Consider the following 26,887-nt stretch of genomic DNA (forward strand, 5'->3'; position numbering starts at 1 on the left):
AAAGTTAAAAGGAGTTTTATTGTCATTCATTTATTCATTTTTAAGATTTTGTTTATTTATTTGACACAGAGAGAGAGAGTACAAGCAGGGGGAGCAGGAGGCAACGGAAGAAGTAGGTTCCCCCCTCAGCAGGGAGGCTGATGCAGGCTCCATCCCAGTACCCTGGATTCATGACCTGAATTGAAGGTAGATGCTTAACCAACTGAGCCACTCAGAGGCCCCAGTCATTTATCTTTGTAATGAGGAAATTCAGTCTCAGGGAGTACTTTGTCCAAGGTTCCAAAACTAGTTCCATGTCAGAAGTATAATCTTGTGAACCTCTAAGCTGTGCTCTTTCCAATATAATGCACGATCTTCATGGTAATTTTAATAAATGACATCTATTAACATAAGAATAAAGCTATTTATTTGATAAAAATTTAAAATAAGAGATCCACCAGCCTCTAATAGATTTCCTCAGGTTTGAGTAGAACCATAAACTAATTTCCAAATTTTGTCTGGTATATATTTGAGATCTATTTAATAAATTTTTCTATGTAATTACGGTAAAGGCTTTCTGTTCAAGAACAAATAATTCATGGTTGAAGATATCAAACATATGACCTGCTTTCCTCTTCCTCAGTGACGATACTAACTGTCCTAGGTTCCTTTTATATTCAGTACAGTGCATTAAATCATCTTTAGAAAATGTTAGTACAGAAAGGGGAGTTTTTGTCTCAAGTTGTTTTGGCTTTCTCAGACATTGTCTTTCTGTTTCAACTTCTAGGGATAAAATCCCATTTTCCTTTGTCCAAAAACAAAAAACAAAACACAAAACCTCTTTAAAAATTTTCCTTTCTTTTCCAAAGACAAAACAATTAGCATTTTTCACAGAGCCAGAACAAATAACCCTAAAATTTGTATGAAACCAATACCCCAAAGAGCCAAAGCAATCTTAAAAAAGGAAAGCAAAGTGGGAGGCACCACAGTTCTGGACTTCGAGTTATATTTGTGGGAGGCCGCAATAAGGCTTGAGACGAGGACCAAACCAGGCCCTGACTTGTGCCTCCTTTAAAGTCCAAATAACCTAACAAAAGGTTTAGGACAGGAAAAGTTGAGTAGCACTGAGAAAGGGTCTGTGCTATATGTTGTGTGCTCGCCTACGTGACTTCCCACACTCTTGCTAAACAAATGAGAACAATTCGGTTGGGGTCATAAGTTCATGGCTGGTCCGTGCTGCCCTCGTACAGCCCATAAATTACTTTCAGGTTTGCTGTATCAATACAGAACAATTGTACTGGCATCAGCCATTTGGCATCACGAGGTCTGCTTATAGTTAAATGTGAAACTTATTATGGGAACTCGTGGTTGTTTAACTAGACACAGATGTATTGCTTCTCCTATTGTAATATCACTATATATATGGCCTTAATACTTTGAATAAACTTAGCACTGTTGGACATCCTCCTCAATGCTCCTCCTGCCCCCATCTCTCTGCTTCTCAAGTTCTTTTCTTCATCCTCTTACCCTCACGTTCCTGGTCGATTTGTCATGCCGCCGCAACATATATTATAGATGTAGTAATGAAGACAGTATAGCACTGGCACAAAAGCAGAAACATAGATCCATGGAACAGAATAGAAAACCTACAAATGAATCCACAGCCATATAGTCAACTAATCTTTGACAAAGCAGAAAAGAATAGAGAAAAGATGGTCTCTTCAACAAATGGTGTTGGGAAAACTGGACAGCAACATGGAAAAGAATGAAACTGGACTACTTTCTTACACATTACAAAAAATAAATTCAAAATGGAGGAAAGACCTAAACATGAGACAGGAAACCATCCAAATCCTAGAGGAGAACACAAGCAGTAACCTCTTTGACATCGGCTGTCACAACTTCTTACTAGATAGGTCTCCTAAAACAAGGGAAACAAAAGCAAAAATAAACTATTGGGACTTCATCAAGATAAAAACCTCTGTACAGTGAAGGAAACAATCAACAAAATTAAAAGGTAACATTTAGAATGGGAGAAGATATTTGCAAATGACAGATCAAATAAAGGGCTAGTATCTAAAATATATAAAGAATTTATAAGACTCAATGCCCCCCAAAACATGGGTAGAAGACATGATTAGACATACATGTCTTTGGAAAAAATGCTCAACATCACTTATCATCAGGGAAATATAAATCAAAATGATGATGAGATACCACCTCACACTAGTCAAAATGGCTAAATTTAACAACACAGGAAACAACAATTTTTGGTGAGGATGCAGAGAAAGAGGAATCCTCTTAACTGCTGGTGCGATTGCCAACTTGTGCAGCCATTGTGGAAAACAGTATGGAGATTCCTCAAAAGTTAAAAATAGAACTACCCTATATTCCAGGAGTTGCACTAGTAGGTATTTATGCAAAGGATACAAAAATAGTGGTTTGAAGGGATCCATGCATCCTGATGTTTTTATCAGCATTATCAAAGACAGCCAAATATGGAAAGAGCCCAAATGTCCATCATCTAATGAATGGATAAAAAAGATGAAATATTTATACACAATGGAGTATTATTCAGCTATAAAAAGGAATGAAATGGTGCTGGAGAGTACTATGCTAAGGGAAATAAGTCAAAGAAATGGAGGGGAGGTAGGGGGGATGGGTTAAATAGGTGATGGAAATTAAGGAGAGCACTTGTGATCAACACCAGGTGATATATGGAAGTGATGAATCACTAAATTCCATACCTGAAACTAATATTACACTCTATATTAACTAACTGGAACTTAGATAAAAATTTGGAAAAGAAAAAAGAAAAACAATTCAATTAGTAGCTGACTGGTTGCTTTCTTTCCCAGCTCAAATTGTACTGAAATCCTATTAAAAATACAAGAAAGTCCAGATACTAGTTAAAATTTACTTTTGCTATCACAGCAAACAGTGGGAAAGTGTTCTGGAAATGAGAAAGTTACTTTGCATACAGCTGCTTAAAAACTGACTAGATGAGATGCTTTTAGTACCTTTCAAGGCCCTGTTTAAATCTACTGGTTTCTTCCTTATATATCCTTGTTACTGGAAAAATATAGTATTGTCTATACCCTTGCAAAGAGTAGCAATTTTTGTAAATTAACATTTAATGCTAATCAATATTCTTAGTAATGCATAAATTAATGTCCTGGGTAATACAATGTTTAGAGATTGTTGTTTATTCTAAAAGACATTCAATTTCCTATGTGAATATTAAATATATAAATGGAAAATTGAATATTAAATATATAAATAAATGTTAAATATATATGTGGATATTAAATATATATTAAATATATAAATGGAAATATGTGAATATTAAATATATAAATGGAAAATTGAATTGCATTCAGAGAGATGAGGCCCTGCCATAGTGTTTGTATTTCAAGCACAGTATAACAGTAAAGCTAGCCTACATTTGAGATCCATGGGCAGTCTGAATTAGAAAGCATTACCCACCTATGCTTCTGGCAGAGGAAGTAATTTTGGAGGAAATCTTGCTGTTAAGTAGCCAGAATGGTGTGTTAATAAAGCAGCAAAGTATTTTCATTGTGGTTAAAAAGTAAGGAGAGTCAGATTTTGAGATATAGACACAAAAATGAGTAATTTGAAGATGATAATTATTTTTAAAAACTAACATTTATTTAACACTTATTGTGTATTAGGCACTTTCTCACAACATTTCTATAACGTAGGAGTTGTTATCATCCCCATTTACAGGTGAGGCACCTAAGGCATTGAGAGGTCAAGTAAGTTACCCAAATCTCAAGACAGAAAGTGATAGGGGAAAATTTGAATTCAAATATCCTAACACTAGAGTCTGCACTGCTTCAATCACTGTACCATATTATAAGCAAACAAACCTCTAGAAATCATGAACAAGCACAAGAAGAATTCATTATGAACTGTGGTTCTAGCAGCATGATTGGTTAAATAACCAAAAAATCCTCCTACTACCTAGTACTGGTAGATAAAATGTGACATTTTAAAAATACATAGGTGGCATACATTCATAATAGATAAATACATAAAATATAAGTATAGAAAAACACAGGTGCCAGAAACACAGGCAAAATTGAATTCCAGAACAGGAAGTATGGGGGCTGAAATGACAGCTAGCCTTGGGGAGACTGTCAGTTCTAATAACCTAGGGGCTCCTTCAGTCTGTATGCAGCAGGAAGCTAGAACTGAGACCCCTGCATTAAGCTAATACCCACAAAAGTCTTGGTGAAATCACAGATAGAAAAAAACCAACTCAATGCATAAGGAGACAGGAAGGAAGTTTTTTTATTCCTGTCTTACATCCAGCTGAGAAAAAAATCTCCTGGGAATCTGTAGCCATAGATTTGTAGTTCATGCAGCTTTAGGGTGCAAGTTTTACAGTATGTGAGCCAGGAAACTCCAAGCTGAGAAATTAACAGGTATTGGACCAGTAATACTCTCAGGAATCTTGGACAAAGTAAGGACAAAGCAGAATTGCAGCTTGGGCCAGAGAAATGAAAAACTCAACCCCTAGAGATTTTTGGGGTAGGGGTGAGAAAATCTCTTTGGCTAAAAACACAATACCTTTACCAACATTTGCCTAGTAGAAATCTCTTACTCTAGGAGACACCTCAACTCATGGTAAGACGGACTCAAGCACTAAAGGCATGGTGGAAGAAGAGACATGCCCATTTCCAGTGGCTAATACCATTTAGCTCAGTCCCCATTGTTAGACCCATGATATCTGGCATTCAAGCAAATATTATGAGATATTTAAATGAGCAAGGGAAAAAATGCCTAAATGTTCTCAGGAGACAAAGAAAGTAACAGAAACAGAATCATAGATAACACGAATGTTAGAAATAGTAGACAAGAAATTTTAAAATAGGAAGGAGCAAGATGGCGGGGAGTAGGAGACTGGGATATCATCAGGTCCCAAGAGTTCAGCTAGATAGTTATCAAACCATTTTGAACACCTACAAACTCAATAGGAGATAAAAGAGAAGAAGAGCAGCAATCCTAGGAACAGAAAATCGACCACTTTCCAGAAGGTAGGACGTGTGGAGAAGTGAATCTGAAGTGACGGGAAGATAGACTATGGAGGGAGGAGGGGCCAGCTCCTGGCAAGTGAAAGAGCAGCAGAACACCAAATTGGAACTTTTAGAAATCTGCTCCACTGAGGACATTACTTCAGAGGCTAAATGGGGGTGGAGCCCTCATGGAGACAGTGTGGTCTCAGGACCTGCGGGTTCACAGAAGGACCAGGGGTGTCTGAGTGTCACAGAGCAACCAGGTATCAGAGCAGGGAAGCCGGCTGCAGGGACAGAACCAAGGAGTGGGCTCTCAGCTCAGGGTTATCTTAAACCATGATCTGAGGCACAGTTGGGCCACTGCTCTTTGAGACGGTACCCCACAAGCAGCAGATCTGGGGAGAACCCCTTCTTCATCCTCTGGGAGAAATGGCGCAGGAGCACACTGCAGGAGACTGCTCAGTTTGGAGACTCCAAAAGGGCCCATGCACCAGAGATAGAAACAACTGGTCACAAGCTGGGTGAGCATGAAGTATGGCCAGAGATCAGGGGGATGGGAGTGACTGGCTGCTTTTCTCTGAGGGCACACTGAGGAGTGGGACCCTGAGCTCTTGGGTCTTCTGGGGCTGGAGATTGGGAGGCCACCATTTCATTCCCATCCTCCAAAGCTGTATGGAAAGCATTCAGGGAACAAAAGCTCCCAAGAGCAAACCCAAGCAGATTACTTAGCCTGGCTCCTGGCAAGGGCGGTGCAATTCCGCCTCCGGCAAAGACATTTGAGAATCACTGCAACAGGCCCCTCCCCCAGAAGATCAGCAAGAATATGCACCCAAGACCAAGTTCACTGATCAATGAGAACTGCAGAACTCCAGAGCTAGGGAAAAGCAACAGAATTCATGGCTTTTCCCCATGATCCATTAGTCTTTCAAAGTTAAATTAAAAAAATTTTTTTTCTTATTCTATTTTTAAAAATTTTTCCTCTTTCCTATCTAATATTTTAAAACTATTTTATCAATACCTTTTAAAAAATCTTTTAAAATTTTCATTGTTATAGTCATATTTTATCCCATCATTGAATTTAACCTTATTTCTTGTATACATATAGGGTTTTTTTTCTTTAAAATTTTGGGATACAATTTCTTCTAATAGATAAAAATATACCCTAAATCTAGCACATAGCTTTGTTCTAGTCTCCAGCCCGACCACATTCTTTCCTTTTTTTTCCTTTTCTCAACCAACTTCTTATCATATCAATTCCTTTCTTAGAATCTTTTTAAATTTTCATCTTTATAGTCATATCCCATCCTTTCATCATGTTTACCCTTATTTTTGTATATATATGTTTTTTCTTTCTTTAAAATTTTGGGAGGTAGTTTCTTTTAACAGACCAAAATACACCCAAAATCAATCAAGTGTGTGGTTCTGTTCTATTCGCCAGTCTAAAATATATCTATATCTATATCTATATCTATATCTATATCCATATCCATATTTTTTTTTCTTCCCCTCCATTCCCCCTACCCCCGGATTCAGGTCTCTTCTGATTTGGATAGTGTATATTATTCTGGGGTTGTTTTTACCCTTTTAGTATTTTGTTCTCTCAATCATCTATTCTTACTTGGATAAAATGACAAGGAGGAAAAACTCACCACAAAAAAAAGGACAAGAGGCACAACCAATGGCTAGGGATCTAGTCAATATGGACATTAGTTACCTGTGAGAGCTAGAGTTCAGAATCACGATTATCAAGGTGCTAGCTGGGCTCAAAAAAAGCATGGAAGATATTAGAGAAACACTTTCTGGAGAAATAAAAGAACTAAAATCTAACCAAGTTAAAATTTAAAAAGCTATTAATGAGGTGCAATAAAAAATGGAGGCTCTAACTGCTAGGATAAATGAGGCAAAGAGAGAATTAGTGATATAGAAGACCAAATGATAGAGAATAAAGAAGCTGAGCAAAGAGAGACAAACAACTACTGGACCACAAGGAGAGAATTTGAACCACATTGAGATACCACCTTACACCAGTTAGAATGGCAAAAATTAGCAAGACAGGAAACAACGTGTGTTGGAGAGGATGTAGAGAATTTGAGAGATAAGTAATACCATAAGAAAAAACAGTATTAGAATAATTGGGATTCCAGAACAAGAAAGAGAGAGAGGGGTAGAAGGTATACTGCAGCAAATTACAGCAGAGAATTTCCCTAATTTGGCAAAGGGAACAAGCATCAAAATCCAGAAGGCAAGAGTAAAAGGACAGTCTTATTACTTTAATCAAGTTCCAGAAAGAGGGCATACTGCTTTGGAAAGCACCTGTCTCAGCAGAAGACGCAAGAGTGTGTGTAAAAGTATGTTTCTAAAAAAGACCAAAGGCACCAAACATAACCCCAACTTTGCCTTCCACTTCCCCTTGATGCCACTGCATACCCTGGGTGGGGAGGCTACTTCGTCCAGCTGACTTTGGGAATGTCATAGTGCTCCGTGAGGGTGTCCAGGTGTCTGTTGAAGTCCTCCACTCTCTGCTTGTGGGTTTTGGATGCTTTCTTTAGGATCCTTTCCATTTGCCGCTTCTCTTGCATCTTCTCGAAGGCCGCCTGGGCCGGGGTTCGTTTGTCCAGGCCGCGCCTCTTCTCCTCCTCGTTCTTTTTGCTCGTTCCCATTGCTTCCAGGAGTTTCGCCTTGTCTTTGTCCTTCTTTTTCTTCTTTCGCTTGGTGATGCCAAGCTCTGCAACGCCTTTTAGTTTCAGGGGCCCCTTTTGAACTTGCTCGTAGGCCGCCATGATGCCGCTCGTCGTTCTGTAGGTAAACTGCCACACTCAAAAGCAATAAAAATCATCTAATAGTAAAATTTACAAGTCTCAGTGACAAAGAGAAAATCCCGAAAGCAGCTTGGGACAAGAGGTCTGTAACATACAACAGTAGAAATATTAGATTGGCAACCTATCCACAGACACCTGGTAGTCCAGAAAGGACTGGCATGATATATTCAGAGCACTAAATGAGAAAAATATGCAGCCAAGAATACTATATCCAGCTAGGCTGTCATTAGAAATAGAAGAAAAGATAAAAAGCCTCCAGGACAAACAAAAATGAAAAGAATTTACAAACATCAAACCAGCTCTACAGGAAATACTGAAAGAGGTCCTCTAAGCAAAGAGAGAGCCTAAAAGTAACAGACCAGAAAGGAACAGAGACAATATAAATTAACAGTCACCTTACAGGCAATACAGTGGCACTAAATTCATATCTTTCGATAGTTACCCTGAATGTAAATGGGCCAAATGCCCCAATCAAAAGACACGGTGTATCAGAATGGATAAAAGAAAACAAAAAACAAGACCCATTGATATGCAGTCTACAAGAAACTCATTTTAGACCCAAAGACACCTCCAGATTTAAAGTGAGGGGTAGAAAACAATTTACCATGCTAACGGACATCAAAAGAAAACTGGGGTGGCAATCCTTATATCAGATAAATTAGATTTTAAGCCAAAGACTATAATAAGAGATGAGGAAGGACACTATATCATACTTAAAGGGTCTGTCCAAGAAGAAAATCTAACAATTTTAAATATCTATGCCCCTAACATGGGGCAGCCAATTATATAAACCAATTAATAACAAAATCAAAGAAACACATCAACAATAACACAGTAATAGTAGGGGACTTTAAGACTACCTCACTGAAATGGACAGATCATCTAAGCAAAAGATCAACAAGGAAATAAAGGCTTTAAATGACACACCAGACCAGATGGACATCACAGATATATTTAGAACATTCCATCCCAAAACAACAGAATACAACACATTCTTCTCTAGTGCACATGGAACATTCTCCAGAATAGATCAATTCCTGGGTCACAAATCAGGTCTCAACTGGTACCAAAAGATTAGATCATTCCCTGCATATTAAAAGACCACAATGCTTTGAAACTGGAACTCAATCACAAGAGGAAAGTTGGAAAGAACTCAAATATATGGAGGCTAAAGAGCATCCTACTAAAGAATGAATAGGTCAACCAGGAAGTTAAAGAAGAATTTTAAAAATTCATGGAAACAAATGAAAATGAAAACACAACTGTTCAAAATCTTTGCGATATAGCAAAGGCAGTCCTGAGAGGAAAGTATATAGCAGTAAAAGCCTTTCTCAAGAAACAAGAAAGGTCTCAAGTACACAACCTAACCCTACACCTAAAGGAGCTGGAGAAAAAACAGCAAAGAAAGCCTAAACCCAGCAGGAGAAGAGAAATCATAAAGATCAGAGCAGAAATCAATGAAATAGAAACCAAAAGAACAGTAGAACAAATCAATGAAACTAGGAGCTGGTTCTTTGAAAGAATTAATAAGATTGATAAACACCTGGCCAGAATTATCAAAAAGAAAAGAGAAAGCACCCAAATTAATAAAATAATGAATGAAAGAGGAGAGATCATAACCAACACCTAAGAAATACAAACAATTACAAGAACATATTATGAGCAACTATATACCAGCAAATTTGACAATCTGGAAGAAATGGAGACATTCCTAGAGACATATAAACTACCAAAACTGAACCAGAAGAAATAGAAAATCTAAACAGACCCATAATCAGTAAGGAGATTGAAGCAGTCATCAAAAATCTCTCAACAAATAAGAACCCAGGACCAGATGGCTTTCCAAGGGAATTTGATCAAAACTCTTCATTGTGTAGGGATCAAGGGTACATACCTCATTATCATCAAAGCCAACTATGAAAAACCCACAGCAAATATCATTATCAATGGGGAAAAACTGAGAGCTTTTCCACTAAGGTCAGAACATGGCAGGGATGTCCACTATCACCACTGCTATTCAACATAGTACTAGAAGTCCTGGCCTCAGCAATCAGATAACAAAAAGAAATAAAAGGCATCTGAATCAGCAAAGAAGAAGTCAAACTCTCATTCTTTGCAGATGATATCCTACTTTATGTGGAAAACCCAAAGACTCCCACTCCAAAGCTGTTAGAACTCATACAGGAATTCCATGAAGTGTCAGGATATAAAATCAACGCACAGATATCAGTTGCATTTTTATACACAAACAGCAAGACAGAAGTAAGAGAAATTAAGAAGTCGATACCATTTACAATTGCACCCAAAACCATAAGATACCTAACCAAAGAGGCAAAGAATCTGTACTCAGATAACTATAAAGTACTTATGAAAGAAATTGAGGAAGACACAAAGAAATGGAAAAATATTCCATGTTTATGGATTGGAAGAACAAATATTGTGAAAATGTCTATGCTATCTAAAGAAATCTACATATTTAACACAATCTCTATCAAAATACCATCAACTTTTTCAAAGAAATAGAACGAATAATCCTAAAATTTATATGGAACTAGAAAAGACCCTGAATATCCAGAGGAGTGTTAAAAAAGCAAGCCAAAATTCATGCCATCACAATTCCAGACTTAAAGCTCTTTTACAAAGCTGTAATCATCAAGACAGTATAGTACTGGCCCCAAAACACACATTCATCAATAGAACAGAGAGCCCAGAAATGGACCCTCAACTCCATGGTCAACTAATCTTTGACAAAGCAGGAATGAATGCCCAACGGAAAAAAGATAGTCTCTTCAACAAATGGTGTTGGGAAAATTGGACAGCCACATGCAAAAGAATGAAACTGGACCATTTCCTTGCACCACACACACAGAAAATAGTCTCAAAATGGATGAAAGACCTCAGTGTGAGACAGGAATCCATCAATATCCTTGAGGAGAACACAGGCAGCAACCTCTTTGACCTCAGCCACCCCAACTTCTTCCTAGGAACATCGCCAAAGGCAAGGGAAGTAAGGGCAAAAATGAACTATTGGGACTTCATCAAGATCAAAAGCTTTTGCACAGCAAAGGAACAGTCAACAAAACCAAAAGACAACCAACAGAATGGGAGAAGATATTCTCAAATGACATATCAGATAAAGGGCTAGTATCCAAAATCTATAAAGAACTTATCAAACTCAACACCCAAAGAACACATAATCCAGCCAAGAAATGGGCAGAAGACATGAACAGACATTTCAGCAAAGAAGACATCCAGATAGCCAACAAACACATGAAAGAAACACTAAAGGGTCAAAGGTAGTATTATAATTCCATGAGGAAAGGATGAATATCTCAATAAACAGGGACACAGTGCTGGGGTACATGGCTATCATTATAAAAAAAAGTAAAATAAAATTAGATTCTTAATTTTTATCATACCCAAAGATACAAAAAAGAAGCATCAGTCCTAATTTCAAAAAGTACATTGTTTTCCCAGCTTATGACTCTGAGAACTATATCTTGACCTCCAGTACCCATGTTTGTTACTATAATGGTTTGGCCCCAAGCCATAGGTAACTAAACCTAGGGTGGATATTTGTCCCAAGCTAAACCAATCAGTTTTTTCTGTCACAGGAACTTGAAGTTTGACTTGATGGTCCTGGTTAATCTATACTTTTCAACTGATGTGTTTTGTGAACTTAGGAACTGAGGCTTCCATAGTGAACAGCCATATGCACAGGGGAACAGAGACAGACCACAACATTAGAGATAGACTAATGAAGCAGCTGTGCAGAGAATAACACAGAAGATTGTTCCTACACCCTGAGGGACAGAAAACAGATCAATTTTCACCTTCCATAGGCCTTGTGGCCCTAACTTTCTCTGAGGTACACTTATGATAGTCTAAGGTACACTTAAGACAGAATAACCAAAACAGTGAACATTAGCTACATTACTGGGTTTTTCTATCAGGAATTAGACAGGAGACTAAACCTCTGTGGCCACTTATATTGGTGTTAATAAGGATGACACCCATAGATGACTAGACTGGGCGCAAGTGGCAAGAACTGAAATTTGAACTATAAGGACAGAGAGTAATCCTTTAAAAGTCAACCAGCCCATGGCCTGTGGACCAGCTGGTCCACAAATAACAGGTGGAAAGGGTGACTCTATTGAAATATTACTTTATTAGGAGAGCCTTTCTGCCAGAAATTGACAGATTGTTGTCCTCAATTTACATATGACCCTGAAACCTCTGGTTTCCTCAAATTTTAATTAAGATACATATAGACCAACAGCATTTTCTGAACTGCAATTTTAAAAATCCGAATAGCCACCAATGCATTGAAAGGAGTTCTAAAACAGAATTCTAAAAACTTGGAGTATAATATTCTGTTAAGTAGAACTTTCCCTGCCCTACCAGAGAACATATTTTTTTGAACAGCTGAATATACTTTCTCAGATTATGATAAATTTACTATAATTATCTGAAGTCTCAATCTAAGAATGTTCATACTTAAGCAAAATTTGAGAGGATAAACACTCAAAATATGATCATACACATCCTTATTTTATTAAAACAATACTGTCAATATAAAGGAAGCTTAGATGTCTTGAAGTAAGGTTTTCAAAGAATATAAACAAACAATAACTCAGACTCTCAAAATGTAAGATGTCTTTATATGTGTTTCATATTCCACAAGACGACTAAAATTTCCATTACAGTTTTAAAGGTAATGAATGTAATATCCTATTCCATGCACTTCACACAGTAATTAAAAACAAGGATTTTGAAGTTAAATGACCTAGATTAAAATTCTGACTCCACCATTTTAGGTCAGTTATCTACTAAATTTCAAATTATTAAATCACTGCAGGCCTCAATTTCCTCATCTGTAAAATGGAATAACAGTAATGTCTAACTCAGGAATTTTTGAGACTATAGGGCACTTATAGAAGTACCTCATGTATGTAAGAGCTCAATGGTATTAATATATATGAGATAAAGTCCCATGAAAAGACTTAAAATTAAATGACAACACGGATAATCATTTACAGTAAATGATTTCTCAAATAAGAGTAATCGTCGAAGTTTTTCAAAGTGATATAAATAAAAGGATAATAAAACCATTTGTAAAGTTCATATAGTTATCACACTATCAATGATAGCAATTAAAAAAGATATCTGTGAAATTGCATAAATGATCAAGTTATAGTATCTTGAAAACACGTAGAAATACCTAGTTAAAACACATAAGGTAAATAGCCAAAAACTGCAAAGAGCCCAGGTGTCCATCAATAAGAGAATGCATGGTGATATAGCCATTCAATGGAATATTACTCAGCAACAAAAAATAGGAACTTTGTGCTTTGTGGAAGAAGCCTTACTCAAAAAAGTATATACAGTATGATTCTGTTTATATGAAGTTCTAGAATAGGCAAAACTAACCTGTGATGGAAAATAATCAGAGTAATAATTTCCTACTGTGGGGTGAGAGTAAGGATTTACTGGGAAGGGACATAAGAAAACTTCCTGGATGTTAATAACATTCTGTATCTGTACCAAGTCTACACTTTTGTTGGAATTCATGAGTGGTATACTTAACTCTTGTGTATTTTATTATACATAAATTGTACATCAAAAGAAAAACAAACAAAACAACTGAAGGTAATGATACGCATGCTGAAGCATTTGGGGAAAAGTATAACCATATCTGCAACTTATGTAGCAATGTATAAAAAGGATGAGTTGATGGATGAATAGAGGGATGGATAAGTATGTGATAAAGCAGCAACAAAAATGTTAACTGCAGAATCTAGGAGGTGGTAGGCGTGTGGGTGCTTACTCTAAAATCCTGTCAACTTTTCTCTACATTTAAATACTTTCAGATAAAATAATTGAAAAATACTTTATTTTCCTTACCAACGCCTGGAGTTATTAACAATCACTCCATTATCTATGGAGAAAGTATCTGTTGGCAATCCGGCAATATTCCAAGCTCTAATTTTTACTGGATCACCCAGAGTCTTACTCAATGAGAACTCCTCTGAACATGGAATTTTTTTCTCCTGTAAGAAATAAATATATAATGTTTTATTTCATTTTGCTGGTTGAAATTTTTTAAGTTATTGATTTGTCATCGGATATTATTTAACTCTAAAAAAGTGGAAAAAAAACTGAATTAAAAGTTGGACTATAAAAGTATTTTACTGATCAAGCAAGAAGAAAAAACAAGACCCCACACTTTCAGTGATTTCTTTTCTTCTTCATCCTTATTACCATTTTTTCCTCCATAATATCCCAAAACATACTTTGAATGTTCAAAAGGAAACTTACAAAATATAAAACTCTTACCCTGCACAACTTGCTCCAGTTTTCTGTACATCTTTGTCGAAAGCCAGAAGTGAAAGCACCAAGATAGGCTATTACTCCTGCTGATACTAAGACATCACCAGTCAAATTTTCATATATTATCTGAAGGTCATCTGCAGCCTGAGACCATCTGTGAGATCAACCAAAGGCAAAAGAGCCTCACCACAGAGAATGATGGAAGACAGTAATAGAAAGGGTAAGGGACTTCTGGTCCAAATTCTATAACAAAAAGCCATGAAATGTTGGACTCCCATCTATAAAAGGAGAAGTGCTATAATATATCTATGCTATATGAATGACAATCCACCTTTCGTTATTAGATTATTAGACATTTCTTGCAAAACTTGACCCTCCGGAACAAGCAAGAAAAAAAACAAAAATAAAAACATGCCAGCATTTTGTCTAATGATTTTCTTCAGGATGATTTATTTGGCCTAGTGGCCCTGCTATTTGCTTCAGTATTTATTGTTAGTCTGTATGACATAAAAACACTTGCAATTAATTCATTACTAAAAATTCCATTTAAGTTGTATAAAAGCTGGCATACTGGTGCTAAGGTTAGTATTCTTTCCATTTCATGAAGTCTTTACAATAAAAAAAATGCATTTCAAAATCACCTAATCTGCACTACAAAATACTGTCAAAGGCCTATTACCTTTTCATGCTATTCACCCAACACATATAATTAATAAATGAGATAGCTGGTTGGCTAATACCAATAGATTAGGATAAAGCTAACTGTTTTACTCAGATCAGTCCAGTTATATCTTCTTTGAAATAAATTTTAAGAAAGTGAGTCATATATCCACTACTCCCCCTGCCCTCAACCCCGGGCAAACATTTTATTATGAAAAAATTTATAAAAACACATAAAATTGGAAAGAAATATACAATTATCCCCGACACACTCAACATGTAGATTTAAAGTTATCATCTGCCTTATAAAAATTTTGGAAACAAGTGGCAAACACCATCCCTGACATTGATATTCTGTTGGGAGAAGCCTGGCCAGGTGCCTTGTTGAATGCCCTCATTCTAAACCAGACACTTAAAAATCAATAATAAACACTCAAAGAAAGTAACATATTCAACCCTTAAATGTTGTTAAAATAAGTAGAAATCTGACCTTGATTTTTCTCCTCCCAGTCCTCCAATTAGTTTTGAGGCTCTTTCAAGTTTCTTAGCACAGAGTTCCACCTGGTCTTCTAAACGAGCCTTTTCCTCAGTTTTCTCAATAAATGTTGTTTGTAAATTTTCCAAATGATGTTCTACTTCTGCTAATTCTGCTCTCTTCTGATTCAAAAGCTCCATTATCTCAGCTAAGGACTTCTGAGCTTCTGTTAAGCGGGCTTTCTTAGGAGCCACAACCTGTTTGGGAACAATACATGCAGCTAGGATGTGTACTTTCTAAAACGGACACCTATATAATCCTTTATAGACATGATGAGTTAAAAGTAATTATTACTATAAATATATTTGTTACTTATAATAAATTATGCTAAATAAATATTTTGCCTTAAATCTTACATTTTTTTTTTACCTAAGTAAATTACAATTTATTTATGTCATATAAAATATATAAAACATTCTGGACTAGCAAATGATCATCTGTAAAACAGATGAATTATTCAAGACTAACAAAATATTTAATATGTAGCAAAAACAGTACAGGATACAGCAAAATGTCTCAAAAATAATGAGAAGTTGCCATTCAACTGTTGCCAAAAACAGAGGGGGAAAAACATGTAGCATAAATACAGGACTATGCTCTGTGCGTGCATGTGTGTGTGTGTATGTGTGTGTGGCATTTTCAAGTCTGCAGTCTTCTTCCCGGTTGTCTGAGGCATACATTGCCTTGGGGGGATTAAGACTACGTTAATAGCATTACAAGGAGAAAGAAGCCTTGATGTTGTTTCACTACCAAAACTGAATTTTCCTCAACAAATCTTGAAAAGCTGCACTTTGTTGAGAGAAAGGAGATTTTCTAAAGTTCTTATATTATTATGTTCATTAATATATCAAGAATAGGGTTTAGTCAACTTGATCAGGAAGTATATTTTAAACCATTGATAGAAAAAATTTAGAAGATGACCAAAGAGAATAGACACCAGTTTGAAAGAAGGAAGATCTAAATCTGGTTCATTGCCATGAACAAAGCTGAAGGCAGAGAGGGAAGGAGCAGGGAGGGATCAGACACAAATGTCCTGTTTTCTCTCCTCAGGGCTGAAATCCTGAAGGGGTAATGTGTTAAATAAAGAGAGAACAGGAAGCTCCACTTTCTACTTTTGACTTCAGAGGAGACCTTACTGAATATCTCCCTTCAACCCTTCCGAAGCAACATGGGGCAGCTGCATCAGAATTAAAATGGCAGTGTGGAGGTGTAGAGTGGGAAGTCAGGAAAGATTCTGAATGCCTTGGCTTCTCTGCTTCAAGCCTTGTGAGACATGTGGACATGAGTTAGGTTGAAAGCTCCAAAACCTGTGATGGGGAGGGGACAAGATGTTCAATGGAAGAATATCCCAGATAAAATTAATTTTATTTCTTTGACAAGTCTATTCTCCTGAAAATAACAATCAAAATCCCGGCCTCTCTACAGGCATATGTACCTTACTAGGAATATCTTTCCAATTGTGACAGCCTTATCATTTACTCTGAGATTCTTTTTTTTTTTTTTTTTAGATTTTTATTTATTCATTTGAGAGAGAGAGAGAGAGAGAGTGCACAAGCAGGTGGAAGGGCAGAGGAAGAGGGAGCAGCAGACTCCCCACTGAGCAGGGAACCTGATGCAGGGTTCCTTCCCAGGATCCTAGGATCATCACCTGAGCCAAAGGCAGATGCTTAATGGACTGAGCCACCCAGATGCCCCTTCTGAGATTATTCTAAACACGTGTTACCATGTATTTTTATCTGCCTTTTTATTTATATTTCCTGCTTCCCTCAGTGGGATTCTGCAAGCTACAGAAGGCAAGGCCAATATTTCTGTGGCCCTTTTCTAGCCAAATTTACAAAATGATTTTAACCAGTCTCCATAAAATGTTCCTTACCTATGCATGCTGTTACTTCAGGGCAACAGTCCATGCTCTGTCTCTTAACTCTACTGGGTCTTTTAACTTCTGGTCCTTTGACTCAATTTTTTAATCTGCCACTTTGCCCTTGAAGTTTTGGCTTTTGCCCCACGTCTCTACAGGGGTAGGTCAGTCTGGCCCATTTATCCCTGAGCACTACTACTCACTACTACTAGCCAAGACTAGGTTATATCACACACATGTGTTCTGTCTACTAGGTGCTGCAGCAAGATAAATTCTTTCTGATATCAGTTTGAGAAACTGCTTAACTAGTCAATATATGCACAGATTTTAATTTCTGGGAATATTTCAATAGAAAATGAATGTGTTGATCCTCAAGATACCTTTGCAACTCTGTCATACACTTCCATGGCCATGATCCACTTGCACAGACCCTCAGCTGCAGAAGAAGCTTTAGCAATCTTAGAAGCATCAAATTCAGGGTTTGTAAGGTATTCACCACGTATCTTCTGCATAATAGTCACCTATGTAACAAACATTTCCATCTTAAAATTTCAACATATATATCATACAGTCATAAGATGAAAAAATAATCATGCACAGTAAAAAAAAAAATCATGCACATAGTATAAAAAAGACAAGTTGTCTTTAAAAACCAAAGTCAATACTTTGAGACAATTTTAAAATAAGCATAGTTTAAACAGAAACACAAGTCATACTTGTGGGCAGAATACACAAGATTACAGACATTAAAGCAAGATGTTTCTTCCCTTCCTCCCCAAAAAAAGACTATTGGTGTTTTGGAAAATATGTGGAAATGAGAAAAAAACAATTAAACAATCAATAAATGCAAGTTTGGATGGAAAAGCGCACTCTACATTTTTAATCTCACATACATTTGTGTTTCAGGTGTATGAAACTACTATAAGAGAACTGTTTCAAGTTAATAATACACTAAAATAGTAATTCATTAAATGATTTTCAATGGTATGAAGGAGTGGTTTTATGCATTATGAGAATTCATAATATAGTCAATAATATAATATTCCTGCATTATTTAAATCTTAAAAATGAGCTATCTTACATTTTACAAAATATTGCTTAATGTCAAAGATCTTATACACCTTGGCAAAGTTATATGTATATTAAAAATCCAATGAAACTCACTGGAATGTTGTCCTTGTCATATTCTCTCAATTCTCTTAAGAAATTCATATCTCCCAGAAGCTTTTTGCTAGGTGCCCAGTAATCTAATATCTATAAATAAAATTTATGGAAATCTATTAAATATATAATTAAAGATGCTCTGTATAAATTTTCCTTCTTGAAGTTTAAGGTATATTATCCAGAGAAACCATATACTTTCAAAATATCAACTTACATCTCTTTGGAAATAAAGAGATTCCTCTCCCCAAGAATGTACCAAATATATCAAACATTTAAGATATGAACATAAACTTATATACTGAATTCATTATAAAAAATTATACCTTGAAAGGCAAATGATGCAATTATTTCTCTTTAGGAAATATAAGAAAAGCAACTAGCATAAACACCCTCAGAATTTCATATAAGAAAATGTATTTTTATTATTTCCAGCTTTATTTTCTTTTACTCTTGATTCTTTCAAACCAGAAAAGTAGTGCTATAGACTGAAAGTGTCCCAACCCCCCCCCCCCATCAAAATTCATATTGTCAAAACCTAATCCCCAGTGTGATGGTATTTGAACACTGGTTCGTATATAGGTGATTAGGAAATGAATGGAATCAGTGTCCTTGTAAAAGAGCTCCCTCCCACTTCAGCCATGTGAGGACACAGCAAAAAGAAGGCCATCTATAAACCAGGAAATGGGCCCTCCAACCAGACACTGAATCTGCTGGAGCCTTGATCTCAGAATTTCCCATTCTCCAGCACAGTGAGAAATAAAAGCCACCCCAGACTACGGTAATTGTAATAGCAGCTCAAAGGGACTAAAACAGGTAACAAATATTTTTCTTATGGATGACCTCTTCACCCAGCTAGGCTCCCCAAGTGAGATAAAGAAGAGAAAGAAGACAAGGATTACACGTCGCTCTGCCAGTTACAGGATAAAGCACATGGTACTTATGTTAGCAAAGACATTAAAATAACTAGCCCAACAGTTTTTTTCCTAATTCCAGTAGCCTGATAGGTAGGCGTGCGTGCGTGCGTGCGTGTGTGTGTGTGTGTGTGTGTGTGTAAATGAGAATGGCTTGGTGAGAGCTGATTTATTTATTATTTCAGTAAGGACAGAGTACATACACACACACAACCACACTCACACCCCAATTCTCCAATCGGGAATTCAAATCTAGGTACTATAAAATCCCAAAAAGAAAATAAGTCCATAATTGAGTTTAGGATGGATGCTATACCTTCCTTTTTAAGGGATATAGCCTTAAGTAATAATCATAATAACAATTTATTGTGAACTTACTATATATAAAGCTTTATTCATAGGAGCTTTATATGTATCATCTATCTATATGTATAATCTATATGTATCCATCTATACATATGATCGATATGTATCTATATTTATAATCTAATAATCACATTAACTTTGTGAGGCATGTACTATAATAATCCTCCAGAGTTCCACAGGGGTTAAGCATCTTGCCCAAGGCCACACTGCTAGCGAGACAGGACTTCTGAATACAGACATTCTTGCTCTAGAACACATACTTTTAACAACTCCACTATACTGCTTAACTCAGCAGAATTTTTGAATGCTCAGAATAACACCTATGTGGTTATATATATTACATCCTTGAGAATCTTAGCTGGAAAAAGCTCACACATTTCAGTGTTCATTCAATCCCACCCCATGATGGCAGGTAACCTGCACAGACAGAAAAACAAATAGAAGCAATTGGAACCACATTTTTTCTGATGCTATACTGCTTTAGTTTTACCGTGGAATACATGTAGATAATGTTCTCCATACTTATTCTGAATCCATTCAATCTGGAAAACAATGTTTCTTCTCTGGACTGGATACTGTTGATGTTTAATTGGATAATTGTTGCTGTAAAATGTTTTGTACATTCACGAATATGATTTAAATCTGTGTCTAGTAATTACCTTGCCTCCAGTTCCTGAAGGATCCGAAATTTTTTCTGGTTTTATATCTTTCATGACACAAATAGCAGCCATAACTAATTTAACACCAGATGGAGGATTCTTCATTGATTTCACAATTGTAATGTCAGCTGGCTAAATTGAAAGAAAACAGAGTATCTTTATTTAGAACAGTTTATTTTTAAATAATGAGAATTTAGAAAATAATGTTGGAGAATAATGGAGCATTGATTTTCTATTGAAATTATAGTTGTTTTGGCTTTGCATAATTATGAAATAATTAGTAAAAGACAATTTAAATTTAGCACAGATTAAGACCAATGGTTCTCAAATGTTTGGGAGTTCATAGACTTATGAGAATATAAATATAGCTATGAATCCTCCAGAAAATACATTTTTACACATATATTAAAAATTTGCATACCAAGTCCATACACTGAACCCAGATTAAGAACCCTAATTTAGATAAAGACTTAATTATATATTTGCTTATATAGTTTTACCAAAAAAAAAAAAAAGAAGAAGAAGAAAGTAGAGGTAGACCCTTATTTATTTATAAAAGGTTTTATTTATTTATTTGACAGAGAGTGCACAAGCAGGGGGAGCATCAGGCAGAGGAAGGAGAAAGCAGGCTCCCCACTTATCAGGGAGCCCAACGTGGGACTCAATCCCAGGACCCCAGAATTATGAAGGCAGAAGCCTAACCAACTGACACACCCAGGTATCCTGACCCTAATTTAAACTTATTTCCTAAAAAGGTATATATTGTTATGACAGATGCAACAGATTCACTTACTTATTATCCACTCCAATATCCTTCTGACGTCCTTTGCAATTGTTGGAAAGCTAACAACTATGTATTTTATTTCCTCACAAATTAGAGTTGTGGGTGGTCATTGGGTTCCACCATCAGATCACTTGAATGATACCAGAATTGTGACTGAATAAATGGGGACATGGTGGGTGGTGAGGCATCTCCTTTGCTGATAGAGATTACAGTGAAGGTGGTGTGGCTCTGTGGGATGGCTCTGCAGGCTTCAGACTCAGGGGATCATTCCTCTGGGAGACTATTTCCAGTTTGGCTCTGTGAGTCATTCCTGGCAGCTCAGCCTAGGATCTATTTCTTCAGCTCTTCCAATAATTGTGTAATCCATTTACAAAATATCCTAAAGAATCCTTGTCTGCTTATACTAAATAGAACCAATTCTCTTCTCTGCAACTGAAGTCTACCTCATATAATATAGTATCTGATACCAGGAAGGGTACAAGCAACAGACTCAATGAGAGGGGAACCGGATATCAATGATCTGAACTTGTAAGGTTTGAAGGCATCAAGAATCCTATGATTGGGGCGCCTGGGTGGCTCAGTGGGTTAAGCTGTTGCCTTCGGCTCAGGTCATGATCTCAGGGTCCTGGGATCGAGCCCCGCATCGGGCTCTCTGCTCAGCAGGGAGCCTGCTTCCTCCTCTCTCTCTGCCTGCCTCTCTATCTCTGTCAAAAAAAAAAAAAAAAAAAAGAATCCTATGATTTTCAGAGGAAGCGTTGCTGAAAGTCCATAGTCCACAGTGATAGTTACTTAAATTAATGCTCATGGTCTTCTAGAATGGAGTGCCTATTAAAGACAAGGCTTTGCCAGAATAAGTGGCTGCTGTGATAAACATCTAAAGAGAGAATGAAGAAAGACCACTGGGTAGGATGTGGCTTTTAAATGTGCCAGAGAGCAGAGAGGAAGAAAAAATAAGCCCAGAGTTTTAAATTCCTGGTTCACAGCACAATGAAAGCACTAGACGTTTATATAAATGCCTTAAAATAATATATCTTGTAACTACAAGGCTGATATAACTGACAATCAGAAGAGTTTATCCTGTGAGGGGCGCCTGGGTGGCTCAGTGGGTTAAGCCGCTACCTTCGGCTCGGGTCATGATCTCAGGGTCCTGGGATCGAGTCCCGCATCGGGCTCTCTGCTCGGCGGGAGGCCTGCTTCCCTCTCTCTCTCTGCCTGCCTCTCCATCTACTTGTGATCTCTGTCAAATAAATAAATAAAATCTTTAAAAAAAAAAAAAAAAAGAAGAGTTTATCCTGTGAGATGCTGAATTACCCATAAGTTGAGCTCACAATCTTGTCAGGAATCTTACATAGAAATTAGTAGAATGAGGAAAGGGCTGAAGAATGGAGTCTGAGCATCCTGAATGGCCTTCTACACTGGGCTTTCTAAGTCAGCAGAAGCTGTCTCCCCTGTTCTGTTTGGTGAGGTTGTTCTGGTCTTGCTTAAAGACTGGAATAGGTCATACACAATGCAGTGTAATGCAGACAGCTGCCCCCCACAGCTGTATTGGGAAAGCTCTTCAAGTTTTTCCATATAGGCACCTCCAGGAAGTTGCAGGAAGGTAGCTAGCTCCACACTCTATTTAACATCTGCCTCCTGGTCCATGTACGGGACTGCTTTGGCCTCTTGGGGACTGTTTATTCCCTTCTCACTGAAATATCCTGAATGAAAACTATAAATAACACGAACAGCCAAAATATAAGATAGTGACAGAGATGAACAGTGAAGAGGCAAGTTTTGTTTGACTGGAAAAAACGATGTAACACCCCCAGGTGGAATAGGACCACACCTAATGAACCAAGGACCCATGCGGAGTTTGTTGATGAAACCCAAGGTAGCAAATTCAAACACTTGCCTTGAGTGTATCCAGGGCAGACAGTGCTGCTTCCAAAGCTGGAATTGCCTCGGCTAGGTCGCTCTCACACTCATTTTTCAGAGCTTGGGCTTCTTCAGCCTTGCCACTGGCTATTTCTTCATCTAATTTCACAAACTTTCTTTTTGCTTCCACTTGTGCAGACTCTATCTCAATAACCTAAACAGAGAGAAAAAATAAAACAATTCCTCCAACATCCTACTATTTTCTCTATCCTAGAGACAAGAGTATGTTTGGAAATTAGGGAATTCAACACATCATGTTGTAGAGCAGGAGGGCCCAGGATAAAATGAGGAGAAATGCAAATAACATGTGACCTAACTGGATAATGAGCTTCCCACTTCCCTCCAAAATCAACACAGCTGGGGTGCCTGGATGGTTCAGTTGCTTGGGCATCCGACTCTTGATTTTGGCTCAGATCATGGTGTCGGGGTCATGAGATGGAGACCTTATCAGGCTCTGTGTTGAGTACAGAGTCTACTTGGGACTCTCTCTCTTTCTCTACTATAAATAAATAAATGAATGAATTCTTAAAAAAAAATCAACACAACTCACACAGGACTCAATGAGATAGCCGGTAAGCAGAAAAGGGTTAGGTTCCTAAGATCTAGTAGTGGGAAAAAATTAAGGAATATTTTCAAGGCTAATATTACATATTTCAATTGTCTTCTGACATCAGTTAAAAAAAAAAACTCAAGATACTCTACCTGCATCATATGTGCATTTTCAATTTTAGCTTCCTCCAATTTGGGCTGTAATTGGACAAGCTCCATTTTCATTTCTCCAACCTAAATAGATAGTTTGCCATTAAGTTTTCATAGCAACAAGAGCTATAAAATTTTTTTTTAAGATTTTATTTATTTATTTGACAGAGAGAAATCACAAGTAGGCAGAGAAGCAGGCAGAGAGAGAGGAGGAAGCAGGCTCCCCGCTGAGCAGAAAGCCCGATGTGGGGCTCGAACCCAGGACCTGGGATCATGACCTGAGCCAAAGGCAGCGGCTTAACCCACTGAGCCACCCAGGCGCCCCGCAACAAGAGCTATAGAAGCAAAACACAGAAAATCGCAACTTAAAGGTATCATAAGGCATCAGGTCCAGAAAATCTTAACTTTTCCTTCCAGTTCTTTATATGATAAATAAAACCATGAGGGCATGGGCAGTTTTCTTCACAAAAGACTTCATTGTCCTTGAGTATATGACAGTGCAGTAAGAGGATGCAGTTGCCCCTGAAGAAGTGCAGCTAGAAAGAAGGTGGCAGCTTGGGAGTCCCTATTATACTCTGGGCATGGTATACAATGCATACGGATTACCCAAACCTTGTTGCTTCTACTGAACTAATGCTAATAAGTATCACTATCACTTGACTCATTAAAAATACAATCTCATATTTAGCCAGCTATTATAATAGTAATAAAAAAGGCAACCCAGACTTATTGTATTCTCTCCAAATGTCAAAAACTTAAGAATAGGGGCTCCTGGGTGGCTCAGTTGGTTAAGCAACCAACTCTTGATCTCAGCTCAGGTCTTGATTTCACAGTTGTGAGTTCAAGCCACATTGGGCTCCACACTGGGTATGGAGACTACTATAAAAACAAAACAAAAAACTGAAGAATAAAACAAAATGTATCTGTGTGGAAACTCAGTGGATTTCTCTAAACCTCATGTTACTCATCCGTAAAATGAGAATCATTAAAGTGTCTACCTCATGGAGTGGTTATGAGGAATAATTGAAGGAGTGTGTGTGAAGCATATAACACAGTGCCCTGCACATAGTATATTCTTGATAAATTATAACTCTTGCTATTTATGATTTCCTATATTTCCTGTGATACGTTACCATTTTGAGCAGCTCATCAAATTTACCTGAGACTCAGCAAAAGCTAATTTGTCAAGCCCATTCACGTATTGCTGTTTTGCTTCCATCACAGCTTGTCGCCTCTTAGTCAAAAGCTGTCGAAATGAGGCAATAAGTTCAAGATAAGAAGTAGCCGTAACGTAGTTATGTCGTCCTAGCTCCTGCAAGAACCTAAGACGGACAACATATCTTACTCTAAGTAAAGAGTTGCACAAAGTAAGAGGTATATTCAACATAGCATCAACAACAAACCTAGAAGAATAAAAGTTAATTTTATTTAGAAGCTGCTGTGTACTTGAACTCTGTAACATTCTGAGAATTCTACACATAACCACATCCTAATATCCTGTCTACAAAATATCAAATAGCAGTGATGTGTTTAAAAAGCAAAAAAAAAAAAAAGCACTAATCACTCGAGATGGGTATCAAAGGTGAACAACAGCAAGAAAGATATAGATCTTTTTACATGTTTCATAAACCAGGAGGATCTAACGCTAGAAAGGGACCCAAGATACTGTGAGAGCTAATGAAGTATAGTAGGAAGGAGGGGCATTGCAGATAGGATAGCAGGGATGAGTCAGCATTCTCTGCACAGAGTGTGTCACACTGGTTGAATGGGGTAAGACCAGAAGTGTAAGATTACCACATATACACATGGAGACAACAGAAGCAATGTTTCTCATGGCAAGTACACAAAGTAGGTAGAGCCCACTGTGGATGCAATCATCAAAGCCAACAATGTTACCAAGCTGTATGATTCTGGATAGGCGGTATAGCATAAGCACTTGGGTTTATGCACTTTTGAAATGAGGATTTCAGAGATGAACAGAGGCAAAACAGATACTTTTGAGTTATCCACGGCCAGCTCCATTTTTCTGAAAACTTCTATCCAGTGCCCCACCAGCAGTGTTTGTTCTATGAAACCTGCCATCTTAACCATGGCTGATTAGCCTGGGGTTGATTAGCACTAGACACAAATGAGGCTGATCACCTTTTGGTATAAATTTGGTAAAGGGAGCTGGAAAGGGCCCATCAGTCTGCCTAGAGTTGAAATTGCAAGAAGTAAACCTGAGAATTGAGAGGCAGATTGTTTTCTCCATATGCAATGGGAAGGAGAAAACTCAGTCTGCTAAATACCATGTGATCTCATTTATACATGGAACCTAAAAAAAAATTATTTCATAGAAATAGAGCACAAATTGGAGGTTCCAGAGGCAGGGAGTGGTGGGGGTGAGTGGGTGAATGTGATCAAAAGGTACCAACTTCCAATTTTAAGGTGAATAAGTTCTGGGAATGTAAAGTACAGCATGGTGACAATAGTAAACAATAGTGTATTGTGTATTTGAAACTTGCTAAGAGAGTAGATCTTAAAAGTTCTCATCACAAGTAGACAAACCATAAGAAACTCTTAATCTCGCAGAACAAACTGAGGGTTGCTGGGGGTCAGGGGGTCGGGAGAGGTGGTGGGGTTATGGACATTGGGGGGGCTGTGTGCTGTGGTGAGTGCTGTAAAGTGTGTAAACCTGGTGATTCACAGACCTGTACCCCTGGGGCTAAAAATACATTATATGTTTATAAAAAAATTAAAAATTAATTTTAATTTTAAAAAAGTTCTCATTACAATAAAAATGAGGCAATAGTAACTAACTGTAGTAATCATTTCACATTATGTATATATACAAAATCATTATGCTATACACCTTAAATTTATATAATGTTATATATCAATTATACCTCAAAACTAGAAAAAAATCAAAGATAAAAAAGAAAGGAAGGAAGGAAGGAAAGGCAGTCTGCAAAGAGAAAGAAGATGCCCAGAAAGAAACAGGGATGAGAAACAGAGGAAAATATTTCTGGGTTTAGGATGACTTTCTAACCCGTTTCCAGTCACATCTGAGATCCAGTTGTAATCTTTCTCTAAGGCTTGTGAGATACCCCTGAATCTTTATCATAAATTCTTCCTTTTTCTTAAACCTAGATTAAATAATTTTCTATTACTTGCAAGCCAAGGTCCTC

The 26,887-nt window shown here is 37.2% G+C and overlaps 2 protein-coding genes across 2 annotated transcripts in view; both read right to left on the reverse strand.

Moving 5' to 3' along the window:
• The window catches only part of LOC111143860 (dynein axonemal heavy chain 12), a 208,273-nt gene that overhangs the window by 49,556 nt on the left and 131,830 nt on the right, over positions 1-26,887 (reverse strand). The window contains exons 46-54 of the mRNA XM_022497828.1: positions 24,880-25,042; positions 23,724-23,804; positions 22,999-23,175; positions 20,321-20,452; positions 18,385-18,474; positions 17,601-17,741; positions 15,318-15,559; positions 14,174-14,321; positions 13,742-13,887 (exon numbers count right to left, since the gene is read on the reverse strand). Coding sequence (XP_022353536.1) covers positions 13,742-13,887; positions 14,174-14,321; positions 15,318-15,559; positions 17,601-17,741; positions 18,385-18,474; positions 20,321-20,452; positions 22,999-23,175; positions 23,724-23,804; positions 24,880-25,042 — 1,320 coding nt within the window. The remainder of the gene's footprint in view (positions 1-13,741; positions 13,888-14,173; positions 14,322-15,317; positions 15,560-17,600; positions 17,742-18,384; positions 18,475-20,320; positions 20,453-22,998; positions 23,176-23,723; positions 23,805-24,879; positions 25,043-26,887) is intronic.
• LOC111143862 (protein FAM32A) lies at positions 7,265-7,824 on the reverse strand. Its single transcript, XM_022497829.1, has one exon. It carries the CDS (start codon positions 7,796-7,798, stop codon positions 7,460-7,462), a length of 339 nt encoding a protein of 112 aa, XP_022353537.1. The 5' UTR covers positions 7,799-7,824; the 3' UTR covers positions 7,265-7,459.

The sequence above is a fragment of the Enhydra lutris genome, unplaced genomic scaffold, assembly GCF_002288905.1.
Source record: "Enhydra lutris kenyoni isolate GAN:26980312 unplaced genomic scaffold, ASM228890v2 scaffoldscaffold10, whole genome shotgun sequence".
NCBI lineage: Eukaryota > Metazoa > Chordata > Mammalia > Carnivora > Mustelidae > Enhydra > Enhydra lutris.